The 13,426-nt window shown below is 43.1% G+C and overlaps 1 protein-coding gene across 18 annotated transcripts in view; it reads right to left on the bottom strand.

The window, feature by feature from the left end:
* Window positions 1-13,426, bottom strand: part of MACF1 (microtubule actin crosslinking factor 1) — a 334,551-nt gene that overhangs the window by 103,939 nt on the left and 217,186 nt on the right. For all 18 annotated transcript variants that reach the window (XM_047793443.1, XM_047793433.1, XM_047793438.1 and 15 more), the window contains 8 exons: window positions 12,007-12,210; window positions 9,173-9,691; window positions 8,270-8,446; window positions 7,890-8,013; window positions 6,852-7,060; window positions 6,172-6,489; window positions 1,596-1,762; window positions 183-339 (listed from right to left, as the gene is read on the bottom strand). In XM_047793443.1, the coding sequence (XP_047649399.1) occupies window positions 183-339; window positions 1,596-1,762; window positions 6,172-6,489; window positions 6,852-7,060; window positions 7,890-8,013; window positions 8,270-8,446; window positions 9,173-9,691; window positions 12,007-12,210 (1,875 nt within the window). The remainder of the gene's footprint in view (window positions 1-182; window positions 340-1,595; window positions 1,763-6,171; window positions 6,490-6,851; window positions 7,061-7,889; window positions 8,014-8,269; window positions 8,447-9,172; window positions 9,692-12,006; window positions 12,211-13,426) is intronic.

Here is a 13,426-nt window from a genome sequence, read left to right as displayed (position 1 = left end):
TTGTTGTTATTTATACAGGAGATGTTTTGGTGCTCAGTGCTTGGGTGGCGGTAGGTGGGAAACCACATGAAAATAATGGAGGAATTGCTGTTCTGATCCAGATGGCTACCTGGGATTTCTCCCACCACTTTCCCAAACGGCTGTCTAGACTGATTGCTCCTGGAGATCCTCTGTTCACCTACCTTCAGGTGTTCAATCTGCTTTTCCAGCTCTTTAGTACTCATGAAAGTCTCCGTAGGCGGAATGGTCCCTTCAGTTTCCTTCAGCCATTTCTGAAAAGTCCTAACCAGCTTCCGGAATTCATCTAACTGCTCCTGGCAAGACGATGCATCTTCCTCTCTGTCAATGGAGACATTTTGTTACTGGCCAGACTACGCTTTGTAAAGCAGTCATCTTGAACTAAAACTAGGTTCACTCTAGGACTCTAGGCATCAGTTTCCTAACAGGGCCTTTCCTTCCCATAATCTTTTCCATGGCAGCTTTGGCTAAACAATCACATATAATGTAGGAGAGCATCAAACTAAGGAATCTGTTGCCCTTGTTTGGACATTTCTGGAGAAAGGAGTCTTCAATCTTACTCCAGGCTAAAGTGAAAGTGAGAAAAACTAAAGAGAGCCTGCTATTTAGGTACTATGATACAATGGAAAGAATGCAGGCTTTGGATCTCAAGTTCAGCTCAGCTATTTTTTAGGTATTTGACTCTTCAAGGCCCAATTCAAATGCTAATTCCTTTAGCAAGGAAGATGCCAAAGCTGAGGCTCAGCGAGGTTAGGCTAAGCACATCAATGAGTAAAATAAATCAAAGAAGGAGGAGAATTCAGTCTTGAAATTAACTTTTGGAAATGGTCATGTCTATTAGACTTCGAGCCAGAGATCCTGGTTCTTCATAAAGCTAAAAGGCCTTCAACAGAGAGGAAGAAAAACAAAGCCTTCTTGGCCTCTGTTCTGTCCCGTTCCCCTGCACTAAATAACCTGCTGCTTACAGGGGTGATATGAGCAACTGCTTTCCCCGAAGTTATAGCCATCTGCTAAACAGAGATATTTATGGCTAAACCAAAGGAAGTTGTACGAAGCTTTAAACCCACGTGAGGGTTTCTCACGGGGGGACCACAGCTTTTCAACAGTGAGCTGATAATCTGAAGTCAGTCACCTTTGTTGTATTTTCCCACGTTTGCCTTAAAAGAAGAATCCAGAAACTCCTTCAAAACGCCTACTTAAATGTGGTCAAAACAAGCAGTATGGAGAGCCAACATAACCCTAAATTATGTCCGGGAAGTCTCTTCCAATTTTTCTCACTATTTCAAATCCTGCCACAATCCTACTTGCTGACACGATTTGTTCTGTTTGGTCCAGGTGTCCAGGGCTTTTCATGGTACAGAGGGGGAACCAGGCTCCACTACTGCGAAAGAACTCATAATTTAGTAACAGAAAGACACTAAGCATCAAATAGACTGAGTAGCTTTGAAAGAGGCACATTCCAATCTCCTATGGCTCAGTAGCAGAGTTTTGATGCCATCTTGTCTGATAAGGAAGGAAGAGAAAATCACGTCATTCTACAGCAAGAAAAAATTAGCTCCAAACATATGAAAACTCACCTTTCTTTAACTGTCTTCTGTAGCTCTGTGAAGTCCTTTTTGAGGTTCTGTACCCTGTTCTGGTGCTGGGACAGGTCCAGTGCAAAGCTGCAGGAGCTCAGGTCAGTGACCAGGTGCTCAAGAGTATCCAGGTTCTCCTGCTGGTCTTCCATTTCCAAATTGAGCTCCTGTCAAGCAGACAAGAAAATGTATTAATCCTTTCATCCTTATAAACCAATAGACTCTAAAGAATGAAATGTATCTAGATTAAAGCTTAGACAAGTTATCCCTAATCTGTAGAAAAAGAGGGAACAAAAAAAGAAGCATGTTTGGAATGGACAAGCAATGAGATCCTGCTGTTACAGCACTGGGAACTATATCTAGTCACTTATGATGGAGCATGATGGAGGATAATATGAGAAAAAGAATGTATATGTGTATGTGTGACTGGGTCACTTTGCTGTACAGTAGAAAACTGACAGAACACTGTAAACCAATTACAATGGAAAAAATAAAACTCATTTTAAAAAAGAAAAGAGAAGAGGTATGTTTACTGGGTCAACTTCTAGATCGTAACATAAAATATGTGGGATTTTTTCAATCCACCTGAAAGTGGCTAGGAGTTGCAAAGGAATCTATCTCCTTTAAAGAAATGTTCAGGAGTTCCCATTGTGGCTCAGCAGTAACAAATCCAACTAGCATAAACATGAGGATGCAGGTTTGATCCCTGGCCTTGATCAGCGGGTTAAGTATCCAGAGTTGCCATGAACTGTGGTGAAGGTTGCAGACATAGCTCAGATCCTGCATTGGTATGGCTGTGACATAGGCTGGCAGCTGCAGCTCTGATCTGACCCCTAGCCTGGGAACTTCCATATGCCTCAGATACAGCCTCATAAAAAAAAAAAAAGTATACTATGGTTAGTGAACAGAAAGATAGTGAAATAGAATAGAAAAATCAAGAAATAGACTTGAATACATTTGGAATTTTGTATTTGATAAAGATGTGTCCTCAAATTACTGGGTGAAGATAGACTTTTCAAAGAAATGATATTGGAAACAACGAGACAGAAAATTGGAAAAAGATAAACTTGTATTCATACCTCATACCATAATACCTCAGAATACATTTCAATTGTTAAAATAATCAAGTTAAAAAAAAATGAAACCATGCAAGTTCTAGAAGAAAGTGAGCATAAATTCCATCATAACCTGGGTGTGGCAAAAGGCTTTCAAACTATGACTAAAAATACATCTTCAATGAAAGAGTGATATCTCTGAGTTCAAGCTGTACTACAAAGACAGTAATCAAAACAGTAATGGTACTGGCACAAAAATAGACATATAAGTCAAAGGAATAGAATAGGGAGTCCAGCATAAAAATTCACATGGATAAAGAAGAAGTGATACACATACACACACAATGGAATATTTCTCAGCCCTAAAAAGTATGAAGTCTTGCCATTAGTGACAATATGGATAACTGTAGAGTGTATCAGGCTAAGTGAAATAAGTCAGAAAAAGACTAATACTGTATGATCTTACTTATATGTGAACTCTAAAAAACAAAATAAATTAATGAACAAGACAAAATGAAAACAGACTCATAAATACAGAGAACAAATAGGAGGTTGTCAGAGAGGAGAAGGCTGGAAGGATGGGTGAAATAAGTGAACAGATTAAGAGGTGCAAACCTCCCCTCATAAATTTAAGTCATAGGGATGTAAAATACAGCATAAGGAATATGGTCACAAATACTGTAGTAACTGGGGACAGATGCTTCCTAGCTTTACCATGGTAATCATTTTGTGATGTATTTAAATGTTGAGTCACTATGTTGTACATCTGAAACTAACATAAAATTGTATGTCAGCTATATTCAATTTTTAAAAAGAGGGATAAAATCTATTGTATAGAAATTTTTAAAACAACTTTTACATGGCCAAAAACACCATAAGCAAAGCGAAAGACAAAGGACAAACTGTGAGAAAATATTTCCAACACCTCACATATAAAGAACTAATTTCCCTAACATAGAACTCTTTTAAGTTGAAAGAAAAAAAAAAAAAGACCACACTTTTGACAGAAATGGCAAAAGATATGAACCCATAGTTTACAAATTATTATTTATAGTATAAAACTATAATTGACTTCACTGAGCGAAGAAATCAAAAATTACAATCACATTGAGATACCATGTTTTATCAATAAGATTAGCAAAAACTTAAATGCTTGACAATGTATTCTATTAGTGAGACTACAGGGGAAACAGGTACTCTCATACACTGCTGGTGGGAATGCAAAATGCTGAATTCCTCATGGAGGGAAATCTGACCATTACCTAACAAAACCACATAGCCATTCATCCTCTGTTGCCACAATTCCACTCTAGGAACTTATTCTGAATATATACTTTCAATAATATCAGTGAAATATACAAAGTTATCCACTGTGGTGTTATTCCTAATAGCACAATCCTGGTTAACAACCAGAATAAAAGTCTGGTGGAATAAATTATGGTTTATCCTCAAAATTAATGTACAGTTTTTTTGTTTTTTGTTTTTGTTTTGCTTGCTTTTTAGGGCCACACTGACAGCATATGTTAGTTCCCACGCTAGGGGTCGAATTGGAGCTGCAGCTGCCAGTCTATGTCACAGCCACAGCAATGCAGGATCCGAGCTGCATCTGCAACCTACAATGCAGCTTTTGGCAATGCCGGATCCTTACCCCACTGAGCGAGGTCAGGGATCAAACTTGCATTCTCATGGATACTAGTTGGATTCTTAACCTGCTGAACCACAATGGGAACTCCAAGTTTAAAAAAATAAAAAAGAGATCTAAGACCATTATGAATTACATGATTTCCAGCACATATTAAATAAAAAAGGAAAGCGCAAAAGATTATATAACGTACCCCTTTCTGTGTAAGGAAGAATGAGAAATGGTGTGTTTATTTTGGAAAAAAGAAATAGAATAAACCTGAAACCCATTACCTGTGGGGGTGAATGAGAATGGGATGGAAGAGACAGGGAAGAGAGTAAGAGTGCATCCTTATTCCCTTTGCTATACCTTGAGTGTAACTTTTTTTTTTGTCTTTTTGCTATTTCTTTGGGCCGCTCCCGCAGCATACAGAGGTTCCCAGGCTAGGGGTCGCATTGGAGCTGTAGCCACCGGCCTACGCCAGAGCCACAGCAATGCGGGATCCGAGCCGCGTCTGCAACCTACACCACAGCTCACGGCAACGCCGGATCGTTAACCCACTGAGCAAGGGCAGGGACCGAACCCGCAACCTCATGCATCCTAGGCAGATTCGTTAACCACTGCGCCATGACGGGAACTCCCCTTGAATGTAACTTTTAAAAAAAGTTATGAGCTATATTAATGTTTAAAAATAAAACTTAGGAGTTCCCGCTGTGGTGCAGTGGGTTAGGAATGTGACTGCAGTGGCTTGGGTCATTGTAAGAGGCGTGGGTTGATCCTCAGCCACACGCAGTGGGTTGAAGAATCTGGTGTTGCTGCAGCTATGGCATGGATCACAGCTGTGGGCATGGTTTGCAGTTAAAACAGTTAGCAATTGATGAAGCCAGGTGAAAAGTATACGGGTATTTATTGTACCATTCCTTTTACTTTGTTATATGTTTAAAATTTTTCCAAAAAAAGCAAAAAAGAGAGCAAACCAAAACAATGAGACTGCATATAGTGTGGAAAAAGTCAGATAGTTGGATAAACCTAAGGCAGCAATGTAGGGATAGAGCAAATGCTGAGGTACAACAGGCGGGAACGTGAGCAGGTGCAGCCACCTGGAGCTCAGGTTAGCCACTACTTGGTCAAATTAAGTACCCGCAACCCTACTCCTGGATAGACATCTATATCTTGGGAGGTAATAACCCTTTATCAAAGATTCCCAGCTCTGCACCTACTAGGCGTATGGTAGGGTTACCTTTCTCCACTCCACTGAAAGCCAGGGGTGGTCATGTGAAATATGTTTTGACCAATGAAATGTAAACAGATATGATATGCCCTCTTCCTCTTGCAGCAGTTAATTGTGAGAGCATATGTCAGGATGAAGTTTCTATCAACGTGAAAGACTGAGTGGCTATGAGCTAAGGATCCCTGCTGATCTGGGCTGAAGATGTGGAAAAACACATCTAGGCTATGTTTTCAAAAAATGGACAAACAAGGAGTTCCCACAGTGGCTCAGAGGAAATGAACCTGATTAGTATCTCGGAGGACCAAGGTTTGATCCCTGGCCTCGCTCAGCGGGTTAAGGATCCGGCGTTGCCATGAGATGTGGTGTAGGTCACAGATATGGCCGGGATCTGGTTTTGCTGTGGCTGTGGTGGAGGATGGCAGCTACAGCTCTAATTCAACCCTAGCCTGGGAACCTCTGTATGCCACAGGTGTGGCCTTAAAAAGGCAAAAAAAAGGGAGGGGGGGACAAACAATATCTAATTTACAGAATGGCTATTAGAATTCTTTAAGATAATGCAGGTAAAGTCTCTACTAGTACACTAACTGACACAGCATGTGCTCAGTAAATTTTTTTTTCCCTTGCCCTTCTTTTCCCTTTATTCTGCCAAATTGTTGGATATAGCCTCACCTGGATCTGCTGGAAGAAATGCGCAATATCTTGATCTGGCTGATTTCCAGAGGCCAGCATCCGACTTTTGTTTTCCATGAATTGCTGCAGCTTATCAGAGAGATGTTCAAACATCTCTGCCTGGGGCAGAAGCTTTTTTAGGGAGCTCTCCTTTTCTTGCTGCTGGAGACAGAGCTGTTCGAAGCGATGGCTCACCTCCGCCAGTTTACCCTGCAGCACTGCAGCCGTGGTGCTGTCTGCTGTCTCCATGAATCGGGTCACCATCTCACGGGTGGCCTCCAAGCTGCTCTTTTGCCGAGCAATGTCCTGCTTCAGTTTCTGTGGTCAAGAACATGTCTATCAGTTCTCGGCTCGCTTATTTTGGAATATCTGCGCCACAAACTGATAAACTTCAAGTAATCTCAAGGAGGGCTGGAGGAATGCAACAGAACCATCAGAACACCTTCCGTACCCTTAGCTCTCCAGCCTGGGCCACCAAGGACTTTGCTATCACCACTGTTCCTCAAGCTTACCAATGGCTTGAAAATTGGATAGACATACCTTTATGGGGATTAGTCATCATCTCTCTTATTAGAAGATTCACAGAAATGAATTCCTTTCCTGATACTTTTCCAAAGTGATGTCATTACAGAACATGGCAAATACACCCTCCATGCTAACTCTTGGGGCACAGGTCTCACCATGTTAGTGGCCAGGGCTTCCTGGATGACTCCTGATGACAGAGATGCCACCTGCTCCTCTTCCAGGTTGTTTTCAACTTCCCTGATGGACTGCAACAGGCTGTCCAGGCTTTCCTGCACGCTCTGAGACTGGGCAATTGCCTTCTGCAGGAGAGCAGAGCGCTCAGCCAGTCTGCTGGAGAGGCTTTGGAAATGGCTGAGTATGGAATCTGGAAAATCAAGGCCATGAGAAAAGAGAGTGGAAACTATTTTTGTGTTGTGCTTTCTAAAAAAAAGAATTTTTTTTTAGGGGATTCCCATTGTGGTGCAGCAGAAATGAATCTGTCTAGTATCCATGAGGATGCCGGTTCGGGTCAGGGGATCTGGTGTTGCCGCGAGCTGTGGTGTAGGTCGCAGGTTCAGCTTGGATCCCACATTGCTGTGGCTGTGGTACAGGGTGGCAGCTATAGCTCTGATTCGACCCCTAGCCTGGGAACTTCCATATGCCATGGACCGCCCCCACCCCCCCCAAAAAAAACCAAAGTCCTTCAAGAGAGCACAAGTAGAGGAAGGCACATCATAACTAATGATGAAAATAAATTCCCAAGTTCTCTATTTGTACTAGGAGTACTATAGTAGAGAAGCCCAGAGGAAGAATGATTTATCTTTTGCTTCTTTTGGGGGCCAGTGGTGGTCAGCACTTTACAAAAGAAGTAACTTCCTGGTTCCATCTCCACCACAAGCAAAATTTCATCATGCGTGGTAAGCACTCAATAAAAGGTTAGCAGCTAATAAGCAGCATGAAAAACTTCAGGGGTAAAGTAATGAGGAAATGACTAGATTACTTGGGAAAGGAAAAAAGTCGAGTGTGGCTAGAAGGCCACAAAAAAAGGGTTGAAGCCAGACCAAGAAGGCCTTCTATGGTGAAAGAATAAAATCCATTAGAGGGTGAACTATATTCTCAGCCCCTAGCCATCGCCACAGACACTTGTACAACACAACATGATACATGACAGAACCAGGAATTAGGGGAGGACTCTGGCTATTGCTGCTTCATACCTGTAGTTTCTTGAACATGCTTGCAATCTGGGGCCGGCTCCCCTTCAATTTCCATGAGGTCATGAGCAACTTTTTGGAGCTTTTCTACAGGTACTTCGTGCTCAGCTAGTTCCTCCTGCAACTGCTGCTTGTCCATGAAAAAGGATAGAAGAAAAACATCAGAGTGTGTAATCAAAGCTGGTTCTAGGAGTTAAGAGCTACTGAGTGGGATAATAATAGAATAATTATGTGTATCCAGAGCTGCAGACATTAGAACACAGTGTCTAGGAATCAGATCTTGTCCAAGGCCCCCCAACCGCTGCCTTTAACCTATGCAAGCATTTGGTTTGCTTTGAGGGTACTCTAAGCCATGCAGGCCAACAGCTTGTGCCCTGGCTCACCTTCGTTGTCGCAAGCTGCTGTTGTAGGACCCCAGGGTCAGAGGCAATGGTATCTGAGAGGAGCTTCTCCACACTGGCCTCACAAGCTTTCATCCAGGCCTGTAGGCTATCGGCGCTGCTCTGGAACTGCTGGTACTGGCCCAGCAGCGTATTCAGGTGAGTGCCCAATCGTGCACACTGTGCCAGAGAAGGAAGGAAAAGCAGGCTTCAGCAGGTCAGGTCAGAGGCAGCAGCTTCCTAGGCATAGTTCAAAGAGGCCTGGCTCTGCTACTGACTGTAACAAAGTCAAGGGCAGTGCTGGCCTCCCAGGACAGATAACAATCATTTTCTACAAGCAGGGTCCTGACTGCTTAATCCATACTATTCACCCCAACTCTATTATATACCCAGGAAGACTTAGTAAAAGTTGTAATGACATCCCCAAGGAGATACACATCGCGTTGCAGGCAAAGGTGGGGACTGGGAGATACAAAGCATGTTTCTTTGGGGGGGTGGTTAAAGGGGTTGCCAAAAAGTATGAGACAGGTAACGAACTGACTAGACTCTATACCTTGGGAGCTAAAGGGAGTTTTTGATGGGGAGGAAGATCAGGATTTACCCTAGACGCTCTGTCCAGGAAGAAAGACTGTGTACTTAGTTTGTTTCCCCTGTGCCGGGTCTGGGGAGCCCAGGCTTGTTGGTCAGGATCCATGATCCTTCACCACTGGAGAGAGATATACCCCAGATAGTGCTTGGATCAGGTGTAAGTGCAAGGGCTCCTATATCTTACATTTTTTCAGAGCCCATGAAGACTTTCTGCCCTTGGTCAAGCTTCAAATCGGCTTGCTCACTGTGTCCTGAGGTGCCTAATGTAAGCCCCAGAAACCATCCACAGCTGTGTAAGGCTGCCAGGAACCTGCGTACCTCTGAATGGAGAGCCGTGTATCTTTCTGTTGCATCCTTCAGCTTGTCCTTCACTAAGGTTCCACTTGCTGATGGCTCTTTGCCTTTCTCAAGGCTGTTTTCTGTGTCCAAGACTTTCTGTCCTGAGATCGTCACAAATCTCAGGTCTCCTTTGTGGGAAATCACATCCTCTGAGAAGCTCCCCTGCCGCTTCAGCAGGGCGGGAAGGGCTTCGGGGCTGCTGCCTCCCTTACGCATGTTCTCCAGCTCTTTCTCAGACCGTTCCAGCCAGTTCTCAAACTCTTGATGATCCTGCAGAAACTTTTGCAGCTCGTCCCGGAGAGTCTGCACCTGCTTCAGTTCTGCCTCTGACCGGGCCAGGGAAGTCGCATACTGCTCCTTCAGCTCTCCCAGCTTCTCCTGCAGCATCTGCTGTTCCTGGGGTGTGAGATTGTGGCCGTGCTGGTCCAGGAAGGCCTGAGCTGACTGAGTGGCCAGGATGAAATTTTGCTGCTGAGATAGCAGTTCTTGGTGATAAGCCTGGCCGAAAAATCCCCACAAACAAAGCACAATCAGTAGGGACACCACAATAACTTGGTTATGTCTACAGCTGGAAGAAGGAAGGGATCTCAGGAGGCCACTTTTCCAGCTGCTCAGAAAACACCAATCTCTCTCACCCTCTTAAGCATTATACCATATGCTAATCCCTGATGAATGGCCACAGCTAGGATCTTACCGTTTTCATGTATCATCTCATCTGACTTGTGGCACTATCTGCAAGGTAGGCAGACAATATAGTTCCTTTACCAAAGATGGAATAAGTCAAGACCAAAAAGGTGTTACATTTTTTGACGAAGGTCATGCAGATAGTTAAGGGACAAGCTGTAACTAGAACCTGACTCTACGAAACTGCCCCCGGTCTAAGACAAGGTACAAATGGCCAAGCAAAATTACCCACATTGATGGAAGGCAAGAGTCAGCTGGATAAATCATACAAATGGCAACATAAAAACTGCAAATATTCATTGTAAAACTATAAATGTAATAAAATTCATTGAGTAATAAAGAAAAAACAAACAAACAAAAAAAACCCTGCAAATACTAAGCTGTGAAATATGTCACCTTAAAGATTCTACTAGAAAAGATCCTGGAAAATTCATTCATTAAATAAACAATATGTATATTAGGAAAAACTATTTATGGATAGTATAGATAATCTGTAGCTTTTATTTGCATGTGCTCTATGTCTATGTGCAGACATGCGGATCTTTTTTCTATTTCAATGGAATATAAGTCCTTTTAGGACAATTGCAGTTGCTTTGTTTTGTTTCTAAAACATTCTTCCCGAGTCTAACAGAAAACAGCAGGAGCGCAGTCAGGGTTCTTGACTATCTATACTGTTTCCACAACTCCCTAGAGAGGGAGAAAAGCAACCTGATAGCTTTAGCTTCCAATGTCATCTCGGGGACGCTGGGGAGACTATCTATTATCTCTTCGAGCTGGATAAAATATATCCAGCTCGAAGAGATAGTTAGGGACAGTACTACGGCCTATCTGTATACCATCCAGAAGTCCCCACTCTCACCCATCCACAAGTAAGGCAGCTTCCTTCCTAGGACAGAGCTGCCAGCAAGCAGCATCAGGAAGCTCCTTGTGACAGAACTACCTCCACTCCATGCTAAGACTGCTGTGGCTTTAGGGTACACCCTACAATAGACCTTCCAAGCACTGCAGTAGCATGCAAGAGGCAGAAATCCTATTAATACCAAATAAGGCAATGGCCCACACAGGCAATTCAATAGAAGCATTCCAGCTAAACAAATTTGGTTTGCTATACGGGTGTCACTACTAACATATGTGATCCATGTGTTTTCTTAGGTCCCTAAATACATAATAGTCTTCAATCATGCCAAATAATATGGCGGCATATGCCAGTTAAAGTCTTGGAGACGGTGTATCTGGTTGGCTCATTGGTTTATCTCCAATTCCTGACGTACAGCAGGTGCTCAATACTTGCTGAATGAATAAAAGAGTAAGAAATGGTTTCCTGAGGGCAGCAGGGAACCATTAAAAGGGTTAAGCAGGAATACAGCATTTTAGAAAGATTACTTAGTGGTATGGGGACAGACTGGAGGGTAAAAGCCAAGAGGCAAGGAGACCAGTAGAAGCAACTAAAACACAAGTGAAAGTGGATAGCAGTCTGAACTGCAATAACATCTCACTGGAGATAAAAAGAAAGGTGGGTGACTTTAAAAGAGATATAAGAAGCACGGGATTTGATGACTGGTTCGATACTGGGATTTGATGACTAATTCGATATCGGATGAGGAGGGAGGGAAAGGATCTAGGGTGGTGTTTAGTCCTGGCAAGTAAGTGGGACTCTAGGAAGGAGAACATGTTTGATGAGGGAGGGGTATTATAGAAAACAGGAGGTCCATTTTTCAGGTCGAGGTACTTATGTTTCCAAGATGCAAACAGGCAGATGGATTTACAGACTGGTTTGAAGCTCAGGACAGGCATTTGGGCTGGAGACAAACATATACATGGAAATGTACAAATGGTAAGTGAAGTCTTGCGAGTGGATGAGATTACCCAAGGAAAGTATGTTCTGCAAGATGAGAAGAGGCCTAGGCTCCAACCTAGAGGTATATCAGTATTTCAAAAGCTGGCCAGAGGAAAGGGAGGAGGATTATCAGGGGGAAAACAAGGGGAGAGGCCCAGTGTCAAGGCTGCTGAGAAATTAAAGAAGCTATGAACTGAGAGGTACTCATTGGATTTAGGACAAGGAGGTTATGGTGACTGCCCAGGGAAGCAGAGAATCATGCAGCAGAGTGCGAACAAGCTAACATGCTCACCTTCATCTTCTCACATTGCTTGTCCAGCTTCTCTGGGGCTTGGTTCACCCCAGTGTGACCATCAGTTGTATCCAAGGCTCCTTTCCCCAGGTAACCTCCTGAAGGCTCCTCCATCCGTCCACCCGATGAGCCCACTGAAGTCACCCAATCCAAGAGAGCATCAATCTTACTCCTGTTCTCTGCCAGTTCCTTTGCTGCTTTACTCTGAAAGCCACAGGGGAGTCTAGTGAGAAGGCCTCAGACACTCAGCTACACAATCAAAGGTTAAGTAAAGGGGGAGATTTTTAGGCTAAAGAAAAAGAGAACCTCTAAGGTGAAATATAAAGTCTTGGCACCCACAAAGAAAAACAAGTATCTTCTAAGTCTATTAAAAAATAATGATTTAAGACAATCTCCAGATTTTATCTTATCTCGCTGCTTTTATTTGTTTATTCATTTTTGGACCACACTCATGGCATGCAGAAGTTCCTGGGCCAGAGATTGATCCTGCACCACAACAGTGACAATGCTGGATCCTTAACCTACTGAGCCACATGGGAACTCCTCTCACTGCTCCTAAAAAAGGGGCAGGAGGGCGGCAAATCCCAGGATTGAAAGGGCTTTATTTATTTAGGGCTGGCACCCCTCCAAGCTTTAGGGAATCCTTTCCAAGTAAGCAGAAGTGACATGTGGAGTGGGAGGATAGGAGATAGCACAGTCACACTCCACTGGCTGCTCTCCTTAAGGAAAATGCAGACAACTCCTACCCTTTTCTCTGCCAAACAGCACTGAACTCTGCAATTTGTCTCTCAAATTCTATTTTCCGACTCTTCAAGCATTTTAATTAATAAAATAGGCTATGCTAAGTGAAATATTCATTTATTTCAGAATCCATCTTCGGGTAACTTATTTCTCTTTTCCACAATCTTTACCTCCCTCATTAGAGTCCAAGTCCACAGCCGGACAAAGAACTCTACTTCAGTTAGCCAGTGCTGAGCGGAATGCACAAGACCATGAGACTTTACCTTCTTTTAGGCTTATCCCATTGCCATGATTTCCATGGTGCCATGAAACTATAGTGGCAGCATGAGGAGAGCTCGTGGCCCACTAAGACTGACCAGATATTTTCGTTGAACCCTTGATCTCCAGTCTAGATTCACGTCAGAAATATGCCATTTGCTTCTTCCTCCCCAAGGATGATGATGATGGTGGTGGTGAGGAGGATTTGGATCATAAACTTCCTACCAACTATTCCAGACTTAAAGTCCTTCGGGACTTTTCTTACAAAAATAAATACTGACTCACGGGCCAGCTCCTGAATTAACCCTTTTTTGTGAGTCTATGCTCTCTGTAAGGTCATTTCCCTTCATTACCTTTTATTTACATAGATACCAAAATTTTCCTTTTTGAAAACTACCAAGTATCACAGCAGTCTGGTTAC

This window comes from Phacochoerus africanus, chromosome 8 (genome assembly GCF_016906955.1).
Source record: "Phacochoerus africanus isolate WHEZ1 chromosome 8, ROS_Pafr_v1, whole genome shotgun sequence".
NCBI classification, from domain to species: domain Eukaryota; kingdom Metazoa; phylum Chordata; class Mammalia; order Artiodactyla; family Suidae; genus Phacochoerus; species Phacochoerus africanus.
The sequence above is the reverse complement of the archived record's forward strand: the minus strand, read 5'-3'. Positions and strand labels throughout refer to the sequence as shown.